General features: G+C 39.8%; 3 protein-coding genes across 3 annotated transcripts in view; all 3 read right to left on the bottom strand.

Moving 5' to 3' along the window:
- Positions 1–55: 55 nt before the first annotated feature.
- Positions 56–25698, bottom strand: LOC136851054 (uncharacterized). The gene is made up of 8 exons (XM_067125024.1): positions 25357–25698; positions 22926–23120; positions 21367–21427; positions 18505–18806; positions 18141–18164; positions 16671–16682; positions 14100–15174; positions 56–421 (listed from the first exon to the last, which is right to left on the bottom strand). The coding sequence occupies exons 1-8, from the start codon at positions 25568–25570 to the stop codon at positions 64–66; spliced, it is 2241 nt and encodes a 746-aa protein (XP_066981125.1). The 5' UTR covers positions 25571–25698; the 3' UTR covers positions 56–63.
- On the bottom strand, positions 9847–13946 carry LOC136850944 (serine-rich adhesin for platelets-like). The gene is made up of 2 exons (XM_067124925.1): positions 13942–13946; positions 9847–13900 (listed from the first exon to the last, which is right to left on the bottom strand). The coding sequence occupies exons 1-2, from the start codon at positions 13944–13946 to the stop codon at positions 9847–9849; spliced, it is 4059 nt and encodes a 1352-aa protein (XP_066981026.1).
- Positions 25699–26067: 369 nt separating the features above from the next.
- LOC136851186 (uncharacterized) overlaps positions 26068–26244 on the bottom strand; it is a 12140-nt gene continuing 11963 nt past the window's right edge. Inside the window, exon 2 of the mRNA XM_067125141.1 lies at positions 26068–26244. This exon is cut by the window's right edge and continues 410 nt beyond it. The gene's annotated coding sequence lies outside the window, so the exon portion shown is untranslated.

The raw sequence follows: 26244 nt of genomic DNA, 5'->3' as shown, positions 1-26244 counted from the left end.
CTCCTCCTGGAGGTCGTCCCGTCTGATGCAGCCCCAGACAGGGACGAGGACAGTTTGCTGAGCTCATCTTTTGCAGTCTGGGATAGCGACCTGGTAGTGGTAGAAGCTGCTGTTGTTGATGTTGTTGGAGCAGCTGTTGTTGTTGTTGTTGGGGCAGCTGTTGTTGTTGTTGTTGGAGCAGCTGTTGTCGTCGTTGTTGGACCGGCTGTTGTTGTTGTCGTCGGACCAGCTGTTGTTGTAGGACCAGCTGTTGTTGTTGTCGTCGGACCAGCTGTTGTCGTCGGACCAGCTGTTGTTGTTGTCGTTGGACCAGCTGTTGTTGTCGGACCTGCTGTTGTTGTCGGACCTGCTGTTGTTGTCGTTGGACCAGCTGTTGTTGTCGGACCTGCTGGCGTTGTCGGACCTGCTGTTGTCGTTGGACCTGTACGCATCGTTATGAGAAAATATGAAAAAAAATCATTATTAGATATGAGATGTGGCAAAGATTATATTCCTTCCAATTCCCTAGAGGTGTAGTGATGCTACAGTAATGATATAATTCTTCCAGACCATTTGTTGTTAAGGTAATTCTATTTTGCATTACATTCTTAAGAAGCACACTGAAACTAAACATCGTGTCTTAATCATGGCCAAAGCTTAGAAAAATGGGTAAAAATTTACTTTAAAGGAAAAAGAAACCAATATTACGAACCAACATTATCTCGTGCATCTGAATTCAGAGAGCAGTTAAGACATACGTAGATGGTCTGGGTGAAAAAAAAAAAACCTTACATAGGAACTAACTCTAAAAATAAGACTACTGATACATCACGCTGCAATAAAGGTCTGAAATAAAAGTGATTATATTGTCCTTAGGGAAAGCAAAGCAAAAAAAAAAGCAACCACTAACTTCTTCGTGCGAGAACATAGGAGACTTTGATGGTAGCAATAGACAAGAAAGTGTAAGGAGTCTCTCGTCAATTGTTATATATATATATATATAAAGCCATCTCCACACAAGATGTACAAAGTGCAAATCAACTCTTTTATAAAGAGATCCTGTGTGGTTTTAGCTGGAAAGATAAATCACATGCATATTTGTGATTTTTAAGAATGTGTATATATATATATATATATATATATATATATATATATATATATATATATATATATATATATATATATATATATATATATATAATGTGTATGTAAACGAAACTGGAAGATTGTAAGAATCTTTGTCTTCTTTGTCCATAGTACTGAACAGTTGATGACTTGAATATAACATCAGTTAGAGTCTTGCTTGCATTCAGTAAATTAACTGGAACAAAGTATAAAATGGAAACGACGACTCATTAGCAAATTTAAATTCTGAAGAGCATTTAAACAGACAATAAATTAATAGGTAGGACTGTTAGACAAAATGGTACATTAATTTGAGGAAATTATGCCACACTGCAGAAAATAGCAAATGACAAGGAAGCACTTTTAGTGCATCATTTTTGTGTTAGATAATTTATACGCAGAAATCCGATTTTTCTCGGCTAGAAAAAAAAACTAGTTTAATTCGTATATACGTTGATCCACAGTTAATTCTCTCGCTTCTTTACAAGAATTAATTGAGCTAATTCATCAAGGCTTTTCATCTCTTAATCGTCAGCTGAAGTATAAACGCAGTTACGATGTTTTTAGATATTATCCTGTGTCCGAAAAATTCTTTAAAAACCGTTTTGACAACTACAGTCACTTTGAAATGGGTAAAAAAATGTGGAAACGACTTTACTTTCTTTACTAGTTCTTTAAAGTTTGTAAAGTAATAGCTGAAAGTAAATCAGTTGCTACTATTCATTACATGCTCGAAATGACGTCATCTCCAAATATCACAGCACAGAAATAACGCTGAGCTGTTTTAGGCCACGGCACAAGTTACAAACTTGATCTCAAACTTCAAAAATTTTTAAGAGGACATTCAACCATAAGACTGTAATCACTCCTGAGACATTTGAAAGACTGAACATAGGATAATATATAAAAACAGCGTACATGCGTGTACACTTAAGCTGACGATTAAGAGATGAAAAGGCTTGATGAATGAACTCAACATATTCTTGTAAAGACGTGAGAATTGCCTGTGGACCAACATATACCGAATTAAAGTAGTTTTTTTTTTTCAGCAAAGCAAAATCGGATTTCTGTGAATGAATTATCTTCGTTATTACTTTTTTTCAGTAACTTACATTTTACGTCTACGTTACTATGACTGGCGAAGTTTTTCCATGTTAAAGTCAAATTGCTTTGATGAGTATTGAATCATAAAACTGAACGATTATTCGAGGCCGATTATTTCTTTATTTTCAAAGTGGAAATAGTCAGAGTACCGCGTCTCCATCTCGTATTTACAACTCAATGAAAAAGAAACAAAGTTATTTGGAAAATGTTAGTTGTAATAATTGTTTTTTCCTGTCAAGTAGAATGTAGTTATTGGGATGGAGCGGAATGCAGAGTTTAGGCCAAAGGCCCCAACGCTTGGCTTTTGGCCTAAACTCTATATTCCATTCCATTCCAATAACTACTTTCTACCTGACAGAAAAATAACTATTACAATCATAAAATAATTGTTAGCAAGATGGAAGGAAGGTAATATGAATGGAGGTGCGGTAAAAGGAATGAAAAGGGCTAGAGCACCTAGGGGCTTAAGGAAGGGGATGCTGCAAGGAACCGTCAGTAATGCCTACAGTGCACCCTTTGAGGTGCACTGACGGCACTATTTATCTTAATCATAATGCAAAACGTGAACATATTCGACTTACCTGGGAATGCTTGCTTTGGCGAAGTCTTTGCAAAGGATATATATCTTATATGTCATGCTGTCTGAAGTTCTGAGAATTTCAGCACCTTACACAATGGATATTAACGCGTCATTTCTGTCGGTTCGAATGAGAGAGAGAGAGAGAGAGAGAGAGAGAGAGAGAGAGAGAGAGAGAGAGAGAGAGAGAGAGAGAGAGAGAAATTTCTGTTGGTCTGAATACCCATTGAAAACTTATCTGGTGATTTAGCAGAGAGAGAGAGAGAGAGAGAGAGAGAGAGAGAGAGAGAGAGAGAGAGAGAGAGAGAGAGAGAGAGAGAGAAGTTTCTGTTTGTTCGAATACCCATTGAAAAATTATCTGGTGATTTAAAGCTGAGAGAGAGAGAGAGAGAGAGAGAGAGAGAGAGAGAGAGAGAGAGAGAGAGAGAGAGAGAAATTTGCTCTGTCTGAATGTCCACTGAAAAAATTATCTGGTGATTTAGCAGAGAGAGAGAGAGAGAGAGAGAGAGAGAGAGAGAGAGAGAGAGAGAGAGAGAGAGAGAGAGAGAGAGAGAGAGAGAAATTTCTGTTTGTCTGAATGTCCACTGAAAAAAATTATCTGGGTGATTTAGCAGAGAGAGAGAGAGAGAGAGAGAGAGAGAGAGAGAGAGAGAGAGAGAGAGAGAGAGAGAGATTTCTAATTGTTGAATGTCCACTGAAAAAAAAAAATTATCTGGTGATTTAGCAGAGAGAGAGAGAGAGAGAGAGAGAGAGAGAGAGAGAGAGAGAGAGAGAGAGAAATTCTGTCGGTTCGAATGTCCACTGGAAAAAAATTATCTGGTGATTTAGCAGAGAGAGAGAGAGAGAGAGAGAGAGAGAGAGAGAGAGAGAGAGAGAGAGAGAGAGAGAGAGAGAGAGATTGTATTCTGATCAATATTCAAGTATATTATTATTCTGCTTGCATTACCAATAGAGGATTCATCACCCAGGTCAGGTAGAAAAAATGCACCTCTCAGTCATTTCGTGGTTGGTCCTCTGGGTTAGGTACTGAAGTTTGAACAAGGTGAACCAGTGAAGGCTGGGAAACCAGTATTATGTGGTATTAGAATGGCCATTTAGTCTCTTATCTTCTTTGATTAAATTCAAATTTTTTAGTCACGTGACCCCTGAAGAATACAAAATTTTTAAAGAATTTTTATTGTGTCGTAAACACTTTGGCCATTGTGTGCTCCGCAGAGTCATTTAAGATTCGGAAAGAATGGCCAAACCATTATTAACTGTCATGCGTCTTTACCTGATACTAGACAGCCCCGGCAAGAAAGTCTCAGAAGTACTGTGATGTAGATATGTACAGCAGAAAAGGAAACACCAAGGGTAGCTGGATCACAACGCACTGGGTTCAATCAGCTGCTCTAAATTAGACAGAGGAATCATTGAAGTAAAGTGGAAAACTGACAGCTACAAAAGAAAAAAAATATTTCATTTATACTCAACCTCAGGTTACAACCTTATCTGTAAAGATGACTCTGCTGTGGTGCAAAAAGCTACTTGTAATTTGGCAGGTTTTCTGCATCATGGATTGCAAAAGCATTACTCTCAAGTCTAAATCTGTTCACTGAGGGAACGTGTTCAAAGCTTAGCACATTAAAAGCACAAGTTGTTATGTGGAAAATGTTTTTCATTAGTCTGAAATAGATGCAGAAGATTAATTCATTTTTCATAACAGGTTGACAGAGCGCCAAGATTTGTCGTCTGTCGCCAAAGTACGACAGAGCACTAGAATAGTACAATGCTGAAGAAGTTCACATATTCTAGTCTCACCAACAAGCACAAGTCTGGATCACCCATAAGCAATTGAAGTTTTCAGATTTAAAGAGAATGTATTTGCTAGAAGATCACTTGCTTAGAAAAGAAAGTGAAGAAGAGCTACGACACATAAAGCTTATTACGGATCTGCTGGAAGAACATTGGTGGCAGTGCTGAACGAGCGAGCACTAAAAAAGCTAATTTGCATGAGTGAGTTAAGCAACATTTCTTTCATTAGCAGCAGAGCAAAATGGAAATCATTTTTGGATCTTCTTTGTTAGTTTAGCTGCTGTGGATTGTTAAAAAAAAAGCGATGAAAAAAGAGAAAAGCCGGGAAGACACTGGAAGGCACAAAACTTCACTTAGAAAAAACAGATCTTCTGATTGAAGGCATCAAACGTTACATACTACATACCATTTCTCTCATTAGCAACATAGCAGAAAAGCAATAAATACCTGGATCTTATTTATTTGCTTGGCTAAAAAATGGAATAGATTAAAAAATGGCAGAAATCACAGTGACGCAAAGCTTGTTTTTGCATTGGCTCAGAAGAAAAAGATCAGCTGAATGAAGGTATGACATGACCCGCCTTTAAGCCAATGAGTTCAGGCAACTGGCAGGAAAATGTCATGTAGACGCGTCTTCGAAAAGCAAAGCTTCACAATTGAGCTCACAGATACATCAACAATGCAGCTTCTTGGCTTTAATCATAACTGGAGTAAAGAAAGCATTCATGGCATTTTATCAGTAGCAACATTAGCTATAGCGCAAAAATCATGTTCTTTGTCAATACATATCTATGGGGCATCTTAACCATATGCAACATCTCCAGTCAGTGTAGCATCATTAGCAGATGTAGAATCTTTAGCAGCTTTAGCAGAGGGGGGGCTTAATTAGCATCAACAACACCTTCAATAGATAAAGCATCTCCAACAAAGGGGCATCTTTAACAAAAGAAGCATCTTTGGAGAAAGTGTCACTGCTAGAAAGTATGAAATGAGGACACCGTTAACTGAAGGAGCAACTTTAGGAGGCACAGAGTTTCTAATCTGCAGACTTGTTAGCAGACGCAGCATTTTTTAGCAATGTTGGCGTGATATAGCATCTTTAACAAAAGAAGCATTTTTAGCAGAGTGGGTTCCAAGAGTCGATGTAGAATTGAAGGCGATGCAACATCTACCTGTACAAGAAATGTAGCACTTTTAGTCAATCTTTAATAGCAGGTGGGGCAGCATTAGCATTAGTTGGATTTTTAGCAGCTGTGGAATCATTAGAAGTGTCTTTGACAGAAGGGTTATCTTTTAGGCGCCGGAGCATCTTTAGCCAATGTATTAGCTCTGCGTAGTGTAACATCTGCAACCAAGGCAGTGTTCTTATCACAATAAGCTTCTCCATCAGATGGAGCATTTTTAACGTAAAGTACATCCTCTAGCAACTGTGGAATCTCTTTAGATACACATCTGACAGCTGCTGCATCTTGACCAAAGAAAGTATCCCTTGCAAAAAGATCATCTTTACAAGTAGTAGCATCTCCAGAAACTGTAATAATTTATAAAATGTGACCTCTCTAGCCGAGGAAATGTCCTTAGGAGAATGAGTAACTTTGGCTCAAGGTGAATCATTATTAGAAGCAGCATCTCTAGAAACTAGAATTTGTATCCCAAGAAGCATCTCCGGCAGAGTTAGCATCTTCAGCAAGTTCAAAGTATGTAAAAGATAGTGGGACATTTAGCAGTTATGTTGAATCTTTAATGAGTGCAGAGTCTTCAGTAAGATTAAAAATAACAAGTGATTAACCCACTTTATGCTATCCTATGGATTATGGTGAATTTATGAGTCACAGCTAGGAATAAATTAAAATAATCAGTGTCAAAATAGTATGGATCAGTGTACAACTATCTTATTGCATACAACCATCTTATTGCATGTCATCAGGTGGAAGAGATCTGGACTATTAATCACAGTTTCCTGAATATATGGGAGATTTACCTTTGGAATCTTTGCTCTGAGAAAGGAATTATCAATACAACTAGGAATTCTATACATGAAAAGATGAAAATGATATTCAAAAATTGTTAAAGTAGGTATTGCTTTTTTTATATGTACACACTTGTTTTCTATACATATAAAAGAGGGTACTTATGATGGCATTAATTTTAATTTTTTTGCAACAATAATCATGTTATTCTGGGCATATGTCTACAAAATATGACAAACGAGAGAAAATGATGACCAAAATAAACATAAGTTTGTTTTGTCATAACTACTGCATTTCTGTTATGCATATTGTTTAAAATACTTCAAAATTATTCACATCACTCAATGATTCACAAAGACAGAGCATCAAAACAAAACTCTTGACAAACAATTTCATACAATATCCTGAAGAGGTGATTACTGTACCGTTGGGAAGGGATTGTGATAACAAACAATGAACAATTAACTTGAACAATGGAAACTTATTTAACAGGTGAACAAACAATGAATAAGCAGCCTAATTCATAAGAAAAGTATAATTCTGTTTTCAATCAAATAATGCATGTTCTAACTAGTCATCGAAATCTGCAATGTGAATGGAATTCATAAATAGTCATGTCATTTAAACAGAAATCAAGATTTTCCCGTACACTAATCCACTAAACATTCTATCGAGTAGCTGGCATTTTTTGCCCATTTCATATAATATGATTCCAAAGAAATCTGATATTTAAATAACCTAAGAGTAAGCTGTATTTTACCTGCTTTTGGCAAAAGCCAGTCTTAGTAGCAGAGTTGTTCACAAATGAATATAACAGGTCAACTGCAGTGTAAATCCAGTTAACAAAGTTAGCGGCTCACTCAAGGGAAAGATTCAGCATTAAAAAAAATCGAGGGCTTCACCTTCCAGTCAACTAGCAGGAAGAGGTAATGATTAATATTAAACAAACTTATTTTCAGTCACTGAATTGCCTCGTGTAATTGGGGGAAAACTGAGATCGGGATATGGAGTAAGCGTTGGACATATTCTGCAATTGCATCTGCTAGTGCTTGCTTGGAGTAGCATGTTGAAAACGGCATCACGTGAACAGTGTTACTATGAATAGCAGGTCAGATCCAACTTTGCCAAAAAGTCAGAGCAATATGTTTGGTTGCATGACTCTCTCAACACTACTACTGATTAGGCCTCTATGGAACAATATTCCAGTAATTTTAGATGCCAGAGTTGGGAGAAAAATTATGTTTCCATTGCTGATCTAGAAGGGAATGGTCTAACTGAAGTAGATCATTCCCTTCTGTAGAAGTGATTTGCTTATTCCACTTAAAACTTACTTGTAGAAGCAGATGAACCATGATAGCTGAAAATGATCTAACAAGAGAAGAAGGCAATTTTGTCATGTCCAAGAGTAAGCTGCACTACACGTCGCTAACAACACCCTTTTGAAAGAGAATGATCTTGTAGGAGAAGCAGAGGAAAAACCACTTGGCAGCGAAGAACTAACATACAGGAGAATATGTACTATATGCAGTAAAGGAAAGCACAATTATTAATCAATGTTCACTTTCGGTACAGGTTACCCCACATGTAACTTCATAATAAAGATAAATTACTTGCAGTATGGAATGAAGTATCTTCTGAAAAAAAAAAAACATGTCACTCGAAGATGATGCCCTAATTATAAAGAAGTAGTTCTAGTTTAAAAGAGGCTAACCCACTTGCTGAAGATGCTAAACAGGTAATAAAATTGATGAGAAGTGATTAAGAACTTGGTGTAAACACCAGCTTGTTAGAAATTTCGTTCAAGTAGGGGTCAACTCACTTGCTAAAGAGGATAATTCACATGTAGCAGACAAAAACCTCCTTGTTAAAAGTAATGAACCTCTGCTAACAGAAGAAAATCCATTGATATGAACCAAAGATGTGCCCGTATTAGGAATCATGTCACTTGTTAGGGAAGATGATTTCAATGTGGTTGATGATAACCCAATTATTGAAACTGATGCTCTACTTGAAACAGATGATAATCTACTTGCAAAAGATATCAATTCAGCGGTACTGGCAGAGGACCTACTTGTTAAAGATGTTCCACCTGAAAAAGTGGTTAGCCCACTTGTTAAGGAGGATGATCTACTTGAAGTAGAAGATATCTCACTTGTTACAGATGATCCAACTGCAGTACTAGAAAACACATTTGTTGAACTTGATGATATGCTTGAAGTAAGAGTCAACCCATTTGTTTCTGAAGAGGATGCACTCAAACTAGTAGACGACCCACTAGATGAAGCTAATTCACTAGACGTAGTAGGTATCCAGCTAGTAACAGAATGTGATCCACTTGAAGTAGGGGATAACCCATTCACAGAAGATGATACCCCATGTGCAGTTGATATCCCACTGCTTAAGGGGGCTGATAAACTTGAAGTAGGTGATGACCCACTTGTAGGAAAAGATGATCCACTTGTAGGTTGGGAAGCTAGACTTGTTAATGATGATCCTTCTGATGCAGATGTTATTCTACTTGTTAAGGGGGATGATTCATTGACATGGGGGATAACCTGCTTGCAGCAGTAGATAATCCACTTGTAAGAGAGGATATGGTACTTAACAAAGATGATCCACTTGAGGAAGTTGGTAGCCCACTTGTTAATGCTGCTGAAGAAGGGAACAACCCACTGGCAGCAGAAGATGAGCCACTTGAACTATGGGATGCTAGGCTTGTTAAAGAGGATTCTCCTGATGTAGCTAGTATCCCACCAGTTGAAGGGGTTGGTCCAACTGAAGTAGGTGAATTTGTTGGTTCACTTGTTATGGAGGCTGAACCACTTGAAGTGAGGGATAACTCACTTCCAACAGGAGATGACCCACTTGAACTATGGGATGACATGCTTGTTAAAGATGACCCTGCTGAATTACCTGATATCCCACTGGTTAAGGGGGTTGACCCACTTGGGGTAGGTGATAACACACTAGCAGCAGCAGATAACGATCCACTTGTACTCTGAGCTGCCAAGCCTGTTAAAGATGATCCTCCTGATGTAGTTGAAATCCCGCTGGTTAATGGGGTTGACCCACTTGGAGTAAGTGATAACCCACTAGCAGCAGAAGATGATTCACTTGTACTCTGAGTTGCCAAGCTTGTTAAAGATGATCCTCCTGATGCAGTTGATATCCCACTGGTTAAGGAGGTTGATCCACTTGGGGTGAGTGATAAGCTACTAGCAGGAGGTGATCCACTTGTGCTTCGAGTTGCCACGCTTGTTAAAGATGATCCTTCTGAAGTAGTTGATATCCCACTGGTTAAGGAGGTGGCTCCACTTTGGGAAAGGATAAACACTCAGCAGCAGACATCCACTGTACCTGAGTTGCCAAGCTTGTTAAAGATGATCCTCCTGATGTAGTTGATATCCCACTGGTTAAGGAGGTGGATCCACTTGGGGAAAGTGATAACCCACTAGCAGCAGATGATCCACTTGTGCTTTGAGTTGCCAAGCTTGTTAAAGATGACACTACTGATGTAGTTGATATCCCACTGGTTAAGGAGGTGGATCCACTCGGGGTAAGTGGTAATCCACTAGCAGAAGACGATCCAAACGTACTTTGAGTTTCCAAGCTTGTTAAAGATGATCCTCCTGATGCAGCTGATATCCCACTGGTTAAGGAGGTGGAGCCACTTGTGGCAAGTGATAACCCACTTGCAGTTGAAGATGATTCACTTGTACTCTGAGTTGCTAAGCTTGTTAAAGAAGATCCTCCTGATGTAGTTGTTATCCCACTGGTTAAGGAGGTGGATCTACTTGGGGTAAGTGATAACCCACTTGTACTTTGAGTTGACAAACTTATTAAAGATGATCCTCCTGGTGTAGTTGATATTCCACTGGTTAAGGAGGTGGCTCCACTTGGGGTAAATGGTAATCCACTAGCAGAAGATGATCCAACTGTACTTTGAGGTGCCAAGCTTGTTAAAGATGATCCTCCTGATGTAGCTGATATCCCACTGGTTAAGGAGGTGGCTCCACTTGGGGTAAGTGATAACCCACTTGTACTTTGAGTTGCCAAGCTTATTGAAGATGACCCTACTGATGTAGTTGATATCCCACTGGTTAAGGAGGTGGATCCACTTGGGGTAAATGGTAATCCACTAGCAGAAGATGATCCATTTGTACTTTGAGTTTCCAAGCTTGTTAAAGATGATCCTCCTGATGCAGCTGATATCCCACTGGTTAAGGAGGTGGCTCCACTTGGGGTAAGTGATAACCCACTTGTACTTTGAGTTGCCAAGCTTGTTGAAGATGACCCTGCTGATGTAGTTGATATCCCACTGGTTAAGGAGGCGGCTCCACTTGAGGTAAGTGGTAATCCACTAGCAGAAGATGATCCAATTATACTTTGAGTTTCCAAGCTTGTTAAAGATGATCCTCCTGATGCAGCTGATATCCCACTGGTTAAGGAGGTGGAGCCACTTGTGGTAAGTGATAACCCACTAGCAGCTGAAGATGATCCCCTTGTACTTTGAGTTGCCAAGCTTGTTAAAGAAGATCCTCCTGATGTAGTTGATATCCCACTGGTTGAGGAGGTGGATCCACTTGAGGTAAATGATAACCCACTAGCAGAAGATGATCCAATTGTACTTTGAGGTGCCAAGCTTGTTAAAGATGATCCTCCTGATGTAGCTGATATCCCACTGGTTAAGGAGGAGGCTCCACCTGGGGTAAGTGATAACCCACTTGTACTTTGAGTTGACAAACTTGTTAAAGAAGATTCTCCTGGTGTAGCTGATATCCCACTGGTTAAGGAGGTTGCTCCACTTGGGGTAAATGGTAATCCACTAGCAGAAGATGATCCAATTGTACTTTGAGGTGCCAAGCTTGTTAAAGATGAACCCCCTGATATAGCTGATATCCCACTGGTTAAGGAGGTAGCTCCATCTGGGGTAAGTGACAACCTACTTGTACTTTGAGTTTCCAAGCTTGTTAACGATGATCCTCCTGATGTAGTTAATATCCCACTGGTTAAGGAGGTGGATCCACTTTTGGTGTGTGATAACCCACTGGCAGCAGAAGATGATCCACTTGTACTTTGAGTTGCCAAGCTTGTTAAAGAAGATCCTCCTGATGTAGTTGATATCCCATTGGTTGAGGAGGTGGATGCACTTGGGGTAAGTGATAACCTACTTGTATGAGTTGCCAAGCTTGTTAAAGATAATCCTCCCGGTGTAGTAGATATCCCACTGGTTAAGAAGGTGGATCCACTTGGGGTAAGTGATAACCCACTGGCAACAGAAGATGATCCAATTGTACTTTGAGGTGCTAAGCTTGTTAAAGATGAACCTCCTGATGTAGCTGTTATCCCACTGGTTGAGAAGGCTGATCCAATTGAAGCTGGCGATGATCCACTTGCTGCAAACGATGATCCACTTGCAGCAGGGGATACTACACTTGTTAATGATGGTGCTCCTGAGGTATGTGTTATTCCACTTGTTAAGGGGAATGGTCTGGTTGGAGTTTCTGCTGAGGAGGAAGCCAATAAATTCTCTGGAGGAGGTGATCCATTTGCTTCAGGAGTTGACCTGTTTATCAAGGAAGATGATCCACCAGATGTAGTAGATATTTCACGCAGTAAAGGTGAACCACTTGATATAGTTGGTACCCCATTCACTAAGGAAGAAGATCCAGTAAAAATAGTTGGTATATTGTGTGTTACAGAATTTGAGTCACCAGTGATAGAGGGCTGCCTACTTGTCAATGAAGATGATTCATCTAATGCTGAAGGCAATCCAGTTATTAATGGAGATGATCCAATTGTGGTAGGAGACAGTCCACCGGTTTCAGAGGCTGCTTCACTACCAGTCAAAGGGGATAATGCAGTTGTAATAGAGGACTCTCTATTTGTTAAGGAGAATAATTCGCTTGTAGTAGATGATAACCTATTTGCAGCTGAAGATGACTTAGTTGTTGCTAAAGATATCTCACTTATTATAGATGTGTCACTTCCAGATGCAGGAAGCCCAGCTGAAAATTTAGGTGAAACACCAGTTATTGATGATAACTCACTGTCAAATGTGGTAGAAGATGGTTTATCTGTTAAAAAGGAAGATCCACTAACACTAGAATATAATGCATTTGTAACAGATTGTTTGCTTTCCATGGCACTGGTAGACTGAAGAGCATTTGTTGATGTACCTGAACTGCTCATTGGTCCACTTGTAAAATTATCAGATTCATTTGGAGATGTAGATGAGCTATGTGCTGTATTGCTAGATCCTGTATCAGCAGTAGGTTTCAAACTTTCAGAGGTAATGGAACTTCTACCTGCAGTAGGTGAGGCAACTGAACTCGATGTTCCAGCTAGGGTAGATGGTGAGCCAGCAGATGAGCCACTAGTAGTGGTTGCTTCACCAGAACTAGATGATGATCCAATGGCTGATGTGGATCCACTAGAGCTAGCTGATGTGCCACTTGCACTGGTTAGTCCACCAGTACTAGTTAATGATCCGCTAGAACTTGTTGATGATCCACCAGTACTAGTTAATGATCCACTTGAACCTGTTGATGATCCACCAGTGCTGGTTGATCCACCAGTAGTAGGTGAAGATCCACTGGCTAATGTTGATCCACTAGAACTTGTTCCTGATCCACCAGTGCTTGTTGATCCAACAGTACTTGAAGATGATTCAGCAGTAGTAGGTGAAGAGCCACCAGCTATTGTTGAACCACTTGAAGTAGCTGGTGTTCCACTCGCACTGGTTAATCCACCTGCACTAGCTGATGTCCCACTAGCACTGGTTGATCCACTAACACTGGTTAATCCACCTGCACTAGCTGATGTCCCACTAACACTGGTTGATCCACCAACACTAGTTGATGATCTAGTACCAGATGTAGATCCAGATGACCCACTAATAGTGGAAGATTCCCCAGTAGCAGTAGATCCGGATGATCCACCAACTGTGGTAGATTCACTAGAGCTAGAAGATATAGAAGATCCTCCTTTAGTGGAAGATTCAGATGATCCACTAACAGTAGAAAATCCACCAGTACTGACAGATCCAGAAGATCCACTACCTACCGTAGTAAATCCACCAGTAGTAGTAGGTCCAGATGATCCACTGGTTGTAGTGATCTTACTAGTACTGCCAGATTCAGATGATCCACCAACAGTTGTGGATGAACTCACTGCTGGTGTACTTAAACTAGATGAGATTCTTGAAGTGCTCACTGTACCATTTCCTCCTCCTGAAAGAGAAGAGAGTGAACTATCTGTCTCTCCAGGCGAACTTATGGATGATCCAGCTTTAATTGTTGATAAAAATGAAATAATGGTGGATTCACTGCCAGCGCTACTTGGCAGTGAACTGCCTGAAGATATATTACCACTGTTATCTTTTGCACTAACTGCATTGTTACTGAGTGGAGAGGTCGATTTACTACTAGTAGTTGTAATATTAGTACTGCCTGTTAGTCTAGTTGTTAGAGCAGCTGAATTCGTTGGCCCACTTGTGCCAGTTGATCCACTTCCTGCAGTGCTGGGCACTGATACTCCCTGAGACCCACCTGGTACAGTTGATGTCGGTGGTACCGGAGACCCACCAGGTCCAGTTGGTGCTGACGTTAACGGAGATCCTCCAGGTGTAGTTGGTGCTGGTGTTACAGGAGATCCTCCAGGTCCAGTTGGTGCTGGTGTTACTGGTGATCCTCCGGGTCCAGTTGGTGCTGGTGTTACTGGTGATCCTCCGGGTCCAGTTGGCGCCGGTGTTACTGGTGATCCTCCGGGACCAGTTGGTGCTGGGGTTATTGGCGATCCTCCTGGTCCTGTTGGCGCTGGTGTTACAGGAGATCCTCCTGGTCCTGTTGGTGCTGGTGTTACTGGCACTCCTCCTGGTCCTGTTGGTGCTGGTGTCACTGGTGAACCTCCAGGTCCAGTTGGTGCTGGTGTTACTGGCGATCCTCCTGGTCCTGTTGGTGCTGGTGTTACTGGCACACCTCCTGGTCCTGTTGGTGCTGGTGTTACTGGCACACCGCCTGGTCCTGTTGGTGCTGGTGTTACTGGCGATCCTCCAGGACCAGTTGGTGCTGGTGTTACTGGCGATCCTCCAGGACCAGTTGGTGCTGGTGTTACTGGCACTCCTCCTGGTCCTGTTGGTGCTGGTGTTACTGGCACACCTCCTGGTCCTGTTGGTGCTGGTGTTACTGGCACACCTCCTGGTCCTGTTGGTGCTGGTGTTACTGGCGATCCTCCGGGACCAGTTGGTGCTGGTGTTACTGGCACTCCCCGGTCCTGTTGGTGCTGGTGTTACTGGCACACCTCCCGGTCCTGTTGGTGCTGGTGTTACTGGCACACCTCCTGGTCCTGTTGGTGCTGGTGTTACTGGCACACCTCCTGGTCCTGTTGGTGCTGGTGTTACTGGCGATCCTCCGGGACCAGTTGGTGCTGGTGTTACTGGCGATCCTCCTGGTCCTGTCGGTGCTGGTGTTACTGGCGATCCTCCTGGTCCTGTCGGTGCTGGTGTTACTGGCGATCCTCCGGGACCAGTTGGTGCTGGTGTTACTGGCGATCCTCCTGGTCCTGTTGGTGCTGGTGTTACTGTCGATCCTCCTGGTCCTGTTGGTGCTGGTGTTTGCATTGTAACTGAAATTGTTAGAGAACATAAATCAGATACCTTGTAAGATGTGAAGAAAGTACAATACAAAGATCATTTTTATATATAATTCATTGCATCCACTACGAAACCCACAATTTAATGACACTTAATCTTTTTGTAATATTTCCTTTGAATTTTGCAGATTGATAATTTACAGATCTACAAGTTTTCCATTTACCTCATAATTCATTTATCCAGGTAATTTAAAGAAAAGTTACCTGACTTGAATTCTCTGAGGGATAATATTATATTTTACTGTCTTCCATATTACAGAATTTTTTTCATATTTCTTAAAAATAAGATTATGAAAAATCTTCTTGCAAGTTCAAAAATAATCTTTGCCTTTTTTCTCCATTAACAACATTTTGCTTTGCTCTTTGATGTTACTGCATAGGCTATTTTTCATAAAAAGATAACCACTGATGCTCCAGGCTCCTCAAAGTACCTCCTGATACCGCGCAGAAGTTTGCTCTATGAAATAATATACCTGGAGCTTCTTTCTTCAAACTATGGTGAATGAAGTGTTGAAAATTTCTTCAATCTTTTCTTTACGAAGATGCAACCAGGTTAAAACTACATAAAACAGCTAAACATAAAATGAATTATGGGAGTATAAAGATATTGTCATTAGGCAGAGTTTCTTTAAATAGTTATTGTTGCAATTTCTTTACAAAAAAGTCCTCGACAATTTTTAGTTCGACTAGAAAGGGAGTGAATGATTACTGAGTATTTTTGAATAACACATGTGAAATTTAGAAGGGACAATTTATTATAACTCCACTGAACTGGGGCATCATGTTAGACATATTGTGACTATGTAAAAAATAAGAAATATTCGTATACTAAGTTTAAACTGGGCACGTTCTTAGACACTATGCTTAATGAAAAAAGAAATATAATAATGATGATATGTTTTGATACCTAAAAACTGTCCTGTGAGGTTCTTAATAATAGTAACAATAATGATTATATTAAAAAATAGCGCTGTATAATAATAATAATAATAATAATAATAATAATAATAATAATAATAATAATAATAATAATAATAATAATAATGAAGGTGTTACGTCATTACTAATAATAATAATAATAATAATAATAATAATAATAATAATAATAATAATAATAATACAGTATGGTATTGCCTGTTATTTATAAATATTACAGTGACCTACGTTACTACTTCACCAATTAACTACAAACAGTTTGTGGTTAATTTAACAGGTGAGAGACGAGGGTGCTACTAACCAGACCATACATATTATAAAAGAAGTTAAAAAAAAGAGGTACTTCGTATATTTTGCACGTTACTTCTGAGTATATTTCCAGCAACATGAACAAATGTCATTATTCAACTCTATCTTTTATTCTGATGATCCATTTTACTAAAAAACATTGTTACATTTTTGAAAAGTGAAAGGAGTACAGGCTAACCAATTACTGCTTGCTGGTATCATTACGAAGACAAGCGTTTACTTACCAGGGTTCCCAGCTGAAAAAAAATGATAGCAAGAAGATTAACTCAAGTCAAACACGGGATTCCAAAAGTTTTTTAAAATAAAGTTCCCAAACGTTGAAATCCTGTGTTTGACGTCAGGTAATCTTATCAAGAGGATTAACTGAAGATTACCTGACGTCAAACACAGGATTCCAAACGTTCAAAAAAGTTTCCAAACCTCTTGAAAAACGTTTGAAATCCTGTGTCTAACGTCAAGCAATCTTATCAAGAGGATTAACTGAAGATTACCTGACGTCAAACGCAGGATTCCAGACGTTCAAAACAAGTTTCCAAACGTCTTGAAAAACGTTTGAAATCCTGTGTTTTACGTCAGGTAATCTTATTAAGAGGATTAACAGAAGATTGCATGACGTCAAACACGTTAAAAAAAGGACATTCAAAAACGTTAAAAAGTTTCGTGTTTCGTCAAACGTTTCATTAAAAAGTTTCCTAACACCTTGAAAAACGTTGAAATCCTGCGTTTGACGTCAGGTAATCTTATCAAGGGGATTAACTGAAGATTACCTGACGTCAAACACGGGATTCCAAACATTTAAAAAAAACTTTCCAAACGTTCAAAAAAATGTTCCCAATCTTTTTTAAAAACGCATAGAGCAATTTTAAGCATTGCCATGCAACAAGTAATCTTATCAAGAAGTTAACTGAAGATTACCTGACGTCAAACACAGGATTCCAAACGTTTAAATAAAAAGTTTCGGAACAGAAGAAATGTATAGAGCAATTTTAATCACAATCTCCTGCCAAGCAACAAGTAATCTTATCAAGAAGTTAAATGAATATAAATCTTATCAAGAAGTTAAATGATTATAGGTTAGAATTAATGATTATTTATGAGATTACCACAGGCAGGAATACAGAGACAAAATTATACTTACTTGTTTCAGCTGTTGCATTTGTGGAAGAGAGAGGGGGAAACTGGATTAATATTCTATTAAATGTTCAGTTTTATAGGAAAAATATTAACTGTAACTTCGTAAATATAAATAAATACCACATCATGTTTGCCAATAAATCCTAAAAGATGCAAAGAGAATTATTTTGAGCTCTTATGATACTGTTATTATGACAATGCCCTCAGCCAATGACATATTTGTAGCAGAATAAATACGTCATTTGCTTAAAGAAATAAGTGATTGTAAGGCTAAATCTTTCAGCAAATACAAAGGATCAAAATGAATTATGCTGGGCTCTTTTTTTTTTTTTGCTCGTTGAAGAAGTTAAAATAAAAAAAGAAATTAAATAAATTATGGTGTCACTTAATGTCCATGAGATGCATCATATAAGCTTAGCGAAGGTTTAACACTTCCAGTTAGAAAATGATGAGAGTAATGTCATGTTTTTCAAGATGAATAATTGATAAAGAGTGAATAATAGCACCGGTTAATGATATTCCATTTTTTGCACCATTGGAATCTGAAGAAATATACTTACGAAGAACAGTGGTGGTAGTCGGGACTGGAATAAGAAAAATGAAAAAAAGTTAATCTTCACTTTAGGTACAATTCTAGCACTAATGTATTTAAAGGCCATTATACTAACAAATAGAAAAAATGCAAGAAAATGATGAATGAACAACTATGCAACGTAGAGTAGGAATGGGAGAGAGCTGACTCCCAAAAAATAAGGTCCTCATTTTTTCGGTGTTTGTGTATATCTTACTTTTCCGTCTGATTGCATCTTTGATTTGTATTTGCTCTACAAAATGAGTGTGTGTGTGTGTGTGTGTGTGTGAGAGAGAGAGAGAGAGAGAGAGAGAGAGAGAGAGAGAGAGAGAGAGAGAGAGGTTATAACTAACGGAAAAGAAACCCTACGAAAAACTTCAGGAATGGAGACAGTGCGTGTAAAAAAAAAAATCGGACCAGAAGAAATAATTCCCATACTAGCATCAGCATCAAGACGAAATTACCTTTGCCAGGTTTGCAGCACTGGCACTTCTTCTTCCCTTTGCACTCGCCGTCGGCAAACACTCCATTCTTGCACTTCTTCTTGCAGGTGCCCCCAAGAGCTGAACACGACGGCTTGTTGAGGCATGAGAGACAGCAGATACACTTCGATCCAGCCGACCAAGACTTCTTCTTGATCCCTTTGCAGTCCTTCCTGTTTGTGAACGGTGCAGGAGTTTGTGAGAGCATGTTTATGAGGCAGTGGAGGAACAGAAAGAAGTTTATGAACAGTGGAGACAGGAGAACGGTGCAGGAGTTTGTGGGAGCATGTTTATGAGGCAGTGGAGACAGAAGAAGTTGCAGGAAACGGCGCTGTTTATGAGACAGTTTTGTGCAGGAGTTTGTGAGAGCATGTTTATGAGGCAGTGGAGACAGAAGAAGTTTGTGAACGGTGCAGGAGTTTGTGAGAGCATGTTTATGAGACAGTGGAGACAGAAGAAGTTTGTGAACGGCGCAGGAGTTTGTGAGAGCATGTTTATGAGGCAGTGGAGACAGAAGAAGTTTGTGAACGGTGCAGGAGTTTGTGAGAGCATGTTTATGAGGCAGTGGAGACAGAACATGCAGAAGTTTGAGAGTGCTTTATGAGGCAGTGGAGACAGAAGAAGTTTTATGCTGGATCAGAGAGCATGTTTATGGAACAGTGGAGACAGAAGAAGCTTCAGAACGGCGCAGGAGTTTGTGAGAGCATGTTTATGGAACAGTGAGACAGAAGAAGAGGCAGGAGTTTGTGAGCATGTTTTATGGAGACATAGGCAGTTTAGAACGATGCAGGAGTTTGTGAGAGAGTTTATGAGGCAGTAAAAATTTTGTGAACGGCGCTGGAGTTTGTGCAGAACAGTGGAGCCATAGAACGGTGCAGGAGAGTTTATGGAACAATGAGAAGAGAGAAGAAGTTTGAGCTAGGAGAGCATGTTTATGAGACAGTGGAGACGTTTGTGTGCAGAGTTTGTGAGAGCATGTTTATGAGACAGTGAAGACAGAAGAAGTTTCAGAGCAATGTGAACGGTGCTTAGAGGGGCAGTTGGAGATATAAAAATTTTGTGAACGGTGCAGACAGTTGTGAGGGCATGTTTATGGAACAATGAAGAGAGAAGAAGTTTGTGAACGGTGCAGACGGTTGTGAGGGTATGCTTATGGAACAGTGAAGAGAGAAGAAGTTTGTGAACGGTGCAGACAGAGGGTTTGGAACAGTGAAGAGAGAAGAGTGCAGATGCTTCAGAGTATTTATGAGGAAGACAGAAGATGAGAGACAGACGTTTGTGAGAGTATGTTTATGGAACAGTGAAGACAGAAGAAGTTTGTGAGCATTGAAGACGTTTCTAAGAGCATGTTTATTTAAGGGTAAAGAGAGAAGTTTGTGAGCAATGCAAACGTTTGTAAGAGCATGTTTATGGAACAGTGAAGAGAGAAGAAGTTTGTGGGCACTGCAGACGTTTGTGAGAGCAAGTTTACGTAACAGTGAAGACAGAAGAAGTTTGTTAACGGTGCAGGAGTTTGTGAGGGCATGTTTATGTAAGAGTGGAGACAGAAGAAGTTTGTGAACGGTGCAGACGTTTCTGAGAGCACGTTTATGTAACAGTGAAGACAAGAAGTTTGTGAGCGCTGCAGACGTTTGTGAGAGCATGTTTATGGAACAGTGAAGACAAGAAGTTTGTGAGCATTGCAGACGTTTGTGAGAGTCTGTCTATGAAACAGTGAAGACAGAAGAAGTTTGTGAATGGTGCAGACGTTTCTGAGAGCATGTTTATTTAACAGTAAAGACAGAAGAAGTTTGTGAGCATTGCAGACGTTTGTGAGAGCATGTTTATGTAACAGTGAAGACAAGAAGAACGGAGAAGTTTATGTAACAGTTTTGTGAGCATTGCAGGTTTTCAGAGACATTGAAGACAGAAGAAGTTTTGAAATGGTCTGTTCTAAGCATGTTTATTTAACAGAAAAGACAGAAGAAGTTTACTGCAGAGAGAGCATGTTTATGTAACAGTGAAGATGCATTGCAGACGTTTGTGAAATGAAACAGTGAAGACAAAGAAGTTTGTGAATGGTGCCACGTTTCTGAGAGCATGTTTAAAATAGACAGAAAGAGCAGAACAGAGAGATGTAACAGTGAAGACAAGAAGTTTCAGAACGGAGCAGACGTTTGTTGAGCATGTTTATGTAACAGTGAAGACAAAATACAGAGAGTCTGTCTAAAACAGTGAAGAAGTTTGAATGGGCAGCATTTTGAGAGCATGTTTATTTAAAATAAAACAGAAGAACAGAGAGAGCATGTTTACGGATCAGAGAAGACAGAAGAAGTTTGCAGAGGTACTTTTATGAAATAGTAAAGATAACAACAAAATAGAGAAGAGAAGAAAAGTTTGCAGGAGGACGTTAATAAAACAGCAAAGATAAAAGAAGTTTGCGGGAGCATTTTATAAAATAACAAAGAGAACAGAAATATGTGGAAGAACGTTTTTATACAAAATACAGAAGAAAACAAGAGATTGCAGCAGTATTTTATATACCAGTAAAGAGAACAGAAAATGGTAGGAGTTGTTTATATACAAATTAATGAAGTGAACAGCAGTTTGTACGAATATGTTTACAAAATAGTAAAGACAACAGAAACTTGTGGAAGAATGTTTATAAATAAAATAGTGTGCGTGAGAGAGAGAGAGAGAGAGAGAGAGAGAGAGAGAGAGAGAGAGAGAGAGAGAGAGAGAAACTGTACTTACTTTTTGGTTGATTTCCCTCCGTACTTTTTGCATTTCTTGTTTCTGAAACTTTTCTGGCATTCTGGAAAGAGAGAGTATCAAGAATTAAAATTTCAAGGGGATAGATGATTCATCAGTACAGTCAAAGGGTTACAACCAATTTGGCGTTTAATTTTTGCAATTCTTGATTCTGTACCGTTTTAAGGAATTTTCGAAAGTGAGAGTGTAAACACTCCAATATTTACAACACAAGGGCAGGTTTCTCAGGAGAACCCACAGGGTTGTAACCAATATAGCCGTGTCAAAGCTCACTCCTGTATCATTTCTGTTACTCTGGAAAGAAGCGGCGTGCACACCGGAACATCTAAAGAGGTAAAAGGGTTCTTTAAACAATCGTGGGGCTACAACCAATTTGGTTTGTAGGTTTAGGGATGGCTGCTTCTGTAATGCTTCTAGGTTTTATGGTAGACAGAATGTCAAAATTGACAGATTTATAAAGAAAATCTGGTTCCTCGATGCAATCACAAGGTTACAGCCAATTCCACGTTCTAGATCCCGTATTTTCTCGTTCCTGTAACGCATCTGACATAGTGGAAGCAGTGTCAGAGTGTACACATTTATTAGGAAGACTTCCCAATCAGTCAGGAACATTCAGATATTCACGAGGGCAGATCATTGTTGAGGGAGGAAACGTGCTGTCGATGGGACTTGAATTCTTCTAAGATCCTTGGGAGGTATTCGTAGAGCTCGTTCTTTTGACTGACGCAGGTTCTATCACCTGTACTTTTGAACAAGACTGGGAGAGATATTGTACACCTGCTCGTTTGATCAAATGCGGATTCTGTCGTTAGTCATTTTAAGAACTGCTGTCGGCTCAAGAGACAAATTGTCAAACCATAGATTTCCAACGGACCTTGGAATTCCGATGCCATTAAGAATATATTTCTACAGCAACCATTAATGAAGGCAGAAGGAGGTACTCCAGAGCATATATGTATGTATGTATATAAACACACACACACACACACACACACACACACACACACACACACACACATATATATATATATATATATATATATATATATATATATATATATATATATATATATATATATATATATATATATATCACCAGAGTAAAAAAAAATGAGAGACTGGATGAAGGTCTTGAACTGTTTCGGTATTATTTCCAAGCCATTAACGGTCGTTCAATGGCTTGTAAACAAAAGATGAAACCGGTTAGTACCTACAATCAGCCTTCACCTTTTCACCTGTGGGTGGTGTGTGATAAACGAATCACGCGCTAAACTGACTGTAATCATATATATATATATATATATATATATATATATATATATATATATATATATACATATATATATATATATATATATATATATATATATATATATATATATATATATGCATACACATATATGTGTGTGTGTATGTGTGTGTGTAGAAAGCTCGTACCTAACTTCAAGAGTGTACTAGCTTGCACGTTACACACACACACGCAGACACACACAGTCACAGACCAGACGCAGTGACGAGACAACACACAGAATCTTCCTTACTGTTCTTCAAGCAGCAGGTGCAGGCGGGATTCTTCCCCTTGGTCTTGCAACCTTTCAGGAGGATGTTCTGACACTTCTTCTTGTTGCTCGCCTTGGCGATCCACTTGTCCTTGCGGCACTTTCCCTTGTACTTGGTGCACTTCTTGTTCGGCTTGCATTTCTTCTTCGGCTTCCTCTTGTCGCTACTTTTGTGGCCTGCGGGAAGAGAGAGAGAGAGAGAGATAGGGGAGATGGATACAATTCAATAGGGATTTGCGTTTGTGCAAGCGCTGAAGATTGACACACGGACGGAAAATTGCGGGAAGAGAGAGAGAGAGAGAGAGAGAGAGAGAGAGAGAGAGAGAGAGAGAGAGAGAGAGAGAGGAAATGGATACAATTCAACAGGGATTTGCGTTTGTAAGCGCTGAAGATTGCACATGGACGCTGGGAAGAGAGGGAGAGAGAGAGAGAGAGAGAGAGAGAGAGAGAGAGAGAGAGAGAGAGAGAGAGAGAGGAAATGGATACAATTCAACAGTGAATTGCGTTTGTACAAGCGCTGATGATTGGCACACGGACAGAAAATTGTGGGAAGAGAGAGAGAGAGAGAGAGAGAGAGTGGAAGAGAGAGAGATGAGAGAGAGAGAGAGAGAGAGAGAGAGAGAGAGAGAGAGAGAGGAGAGAGAGAGAGAGAGAGAGAGACAGATTCCAACAGTGAATTGCGTTTGTACAAGCGCTGATGATTGGCACACGGACAGAAAATTGCGGGAAGAGAGAGAGAGAGAGAGAGAGAGAGAGAGAGAGAGAGAGAGAGAGAGAGAAGAGAAATGGATGGATACAAGCGCTGATGATTCAACATGGTGAATTGCGTTTTGAGACAAGCGCTGATGATTGATTGCACACGGACAGAAAATTGTAGAGGAGAGAGAGAGAGAGAGAGAGAGAGAGAGAGAGAGAGAGAGAGAGAGAGGTAGGGGAAATGGATACAAATTGAACAGTGATTTGCGTTTTGTACAAGCGCTGATGATTCTTTTACGGACAGAAAAATTGCGGAAGAGAGAGAGAGAGAGAGAGAGAGAGAGAGAGAGAGAGAGAGAGAGAGAGAGAGAGAGAGAGAGAGAGAGAGAGAGGGAAATGGATACAATTCAACAGGGATTTGCGTTTGTACAAGCGCTAATGATTGGCACACGGACAGAAAATTGCTGGAAGAGAGAGAGAGAGAGAGAGAGAGGGGAAATGGATACAATTCAACAATGATTTGCGTTTGTACAAGCGCTGATGATTGTACACGGACAGAAAAAATGAGAGAGAGAGAGAGAGAGAGAGAGAGAGAGAGAGAGAGAGAGAGAGAGAGAGATAGGGGAAATGGATACAATTCAACAGGGATTTGCATTTTTGTACGAGTGCTCATGATCGGCACACGGACAGAAAATAATGCTGAGAGAATATATGATTCGGAATAAAAAAAGATTTAATATAAAAGGTCCTTTATTCCTCACGCCGTTGGGGTGTGGACAAGCCTGCCAGAGATTGTTTTGTAACTGGGACTTTGGAAGTTCAAGCGAAAATGCCTAATGCTATTCTTCTTGCATTTTGATACATTTTTATCTATTTATCTATTCATTCATTTTTTTTGTTTGTTTAATAAGTGGTATCTCTCTTTCTGCATTTCCCTTAACGTCCTCCTCGTTCTTCCTAATGGACACCATATTCTTTGGAAGCTTGAATTTCAAGTCAATGGTCCCTGTGGGCTTGTTCCATACGAATAGGTTTAATCTACTGTACAATAATAATAATAATAATAATAATAATAATAATAATAATAATAATAATAATAATAATACAGTGAATTCACCGGAAAGGATGGCTAATGTCACCAAGAAGTAATTACTCGGAGAGCCTGCGATTGTTAATCTCTAATATAAAGTGGCTTAAGAATATACAAATAATATAAACTTTCGTTAATTTTAAAACAACCTCGCTATATATAAAATTCAGTCTGAACTCTTCGACATCGATGAAGGAGCGCATGAGCAAATATCCAGATCACTATCAATTAAGTTTTATACTTTCAGTCGTGCTGCTCAACAGATTATATGAAAACGTTAAATTTCTACAGAATTGAATGATTTAAGTGTCAGTTTCAAACCATCATAGATGCAACTTTGCGCTGTATTATGTCTCACTGTTACATGACTAGTCCATTAATCCACTGACTGTAAAATATATGAATGATTTAGATTGCTTTTTTATTCTTTTTGAAAAAGTCCCAAAGGCATTAATTTTAGCACAACGCTCATTTATTTTTGTCTGTAAGGCGTGAAATAGAGTTATGGCGTATACAATTATTGCAAGATAAAAAAAAAATAATGATTTATTTACTTTGTTAGTTTTCACTGCTTTCGAAAACTGAAAAAAAAACATGAAACTACAAAGTAAAAATTGAAATGCATACCTGGTGGTTTAGTCCCACTCTTCGCCAGCGGCTTCTTCCTGATTGGACCATCAGCATTACCCTTTTTCTTCTTGTTATCCTTTACCTTCTCCTCCTTTGGGCCCTTTCCTTCCGGTTTCTGGCTCTTGGGCGTGCCCTTTTTGTCATTTCCTCCGTTCCTTCCCTTTCCCTTTGGTCCTTTCCCCTGTGGCTTGCCGTCCCTCCCGTTGCCCATTCCGTTGTTTTTGTTTTTCTTTTCCTTCTGACCTTTCTGCTTTTCAGAGTCATCTTTGCCCTTGGACGACTTCTTCGAGGCTGCGCCCTTTTGGCCGCCTCCCTTTCCGCCTTCGGAGTTCTTTTCGTGTCCTTTGGTCCTTCTTCTTCTTGGTCCTTGGCAGTCCTTGGCTGTTTTTCTTGGTCCTGGCGTCCTTGGCTGTTCTCCTTCTTGGTCCTGGCGTCCTTGGCCGTTCTTCTTTGGTCCTTGGCGTCCTTGGCCGTTTTTCTTTGGTCCTTGGCGTCCTTGGCCGTTCTTCTTTGGTCCTTGGCGTCCTTGGCCGTTTTTCTTTGGTCCTTGACGTCCTTGGCCGTCCTTCTTTGGTCCTTGACCTCCTTGGCCGTTTTTCTTTGGTCCTTGACGTCCTTGGCCGTCCTTCTTTGGTCCTTGACCTACTTGGCCGTTTTTCTTTGGTCCTTGACGTCCTTGGTCCTTCTGGTCCACCTCCCTTGGCCGTTTTTCTTTGGCCCTTGACGTCCTTGGCCGTCCTTCTTTGGTCCTTGAGGTCCTTGGCCGTCCTTCTTTGGTCCTTGGCGTCCTTGGCCGCCCTTCTTTGGTCCTTGAGGTCCTTGGCCGTTCTTCTTGGGTCCTTGGCGTCCTTGGCCGTTTTTCTTTGGTCCTTGAGGTCCTGCGCC

Source organism: Macrobrachium rosenbergii, chromosome 23 (assembly GCF_040412425.1).
Source record: "Macrobrachium rosenbergii isolate ZJJX-2024 chromosome 23, ASM4041242v1, whole genome shotgun sequence".
In the NCBI taxonomy this organism is placed as follows: domain Eukaryota; kingdom Metazoa; phylum Arthropoda; class Malacostraca; order Decapoda; family Palaemonidae; genus Macrobrachium; species Macrobrachium rosenbergii.
Note: the sequence above shows the minus strand (reverse complement) of the source record. Positions and strands in the feature narration are given on the sequence as shown.

Excerpts from the sequence above, each read along its gene's own strand:
- LOC136851054 (XM_067125024.1), bottom strand. The coding sequence starts at position 25,570 with ATGGGCAACGGGAGGGACGGCAAGCCACAGGGGAAAGGACCAAAGGGA. Across the intron at positions 23,121-25,356 it reads GAGTGGGACTAAACCACCAG|GCCACAAAAGTAGCGACAAG; the intron begins GTATGCATTTCA and ends CTCTTCCCGCAG. Across the intron at positions 21,428-22,925 it reads CACCTGCTGCTTGAAGAACA|AATGCCAGAAAAGTTTCAGA; the intron begins GTAAGGAAGATT and ends CTCTCTTTCCAG.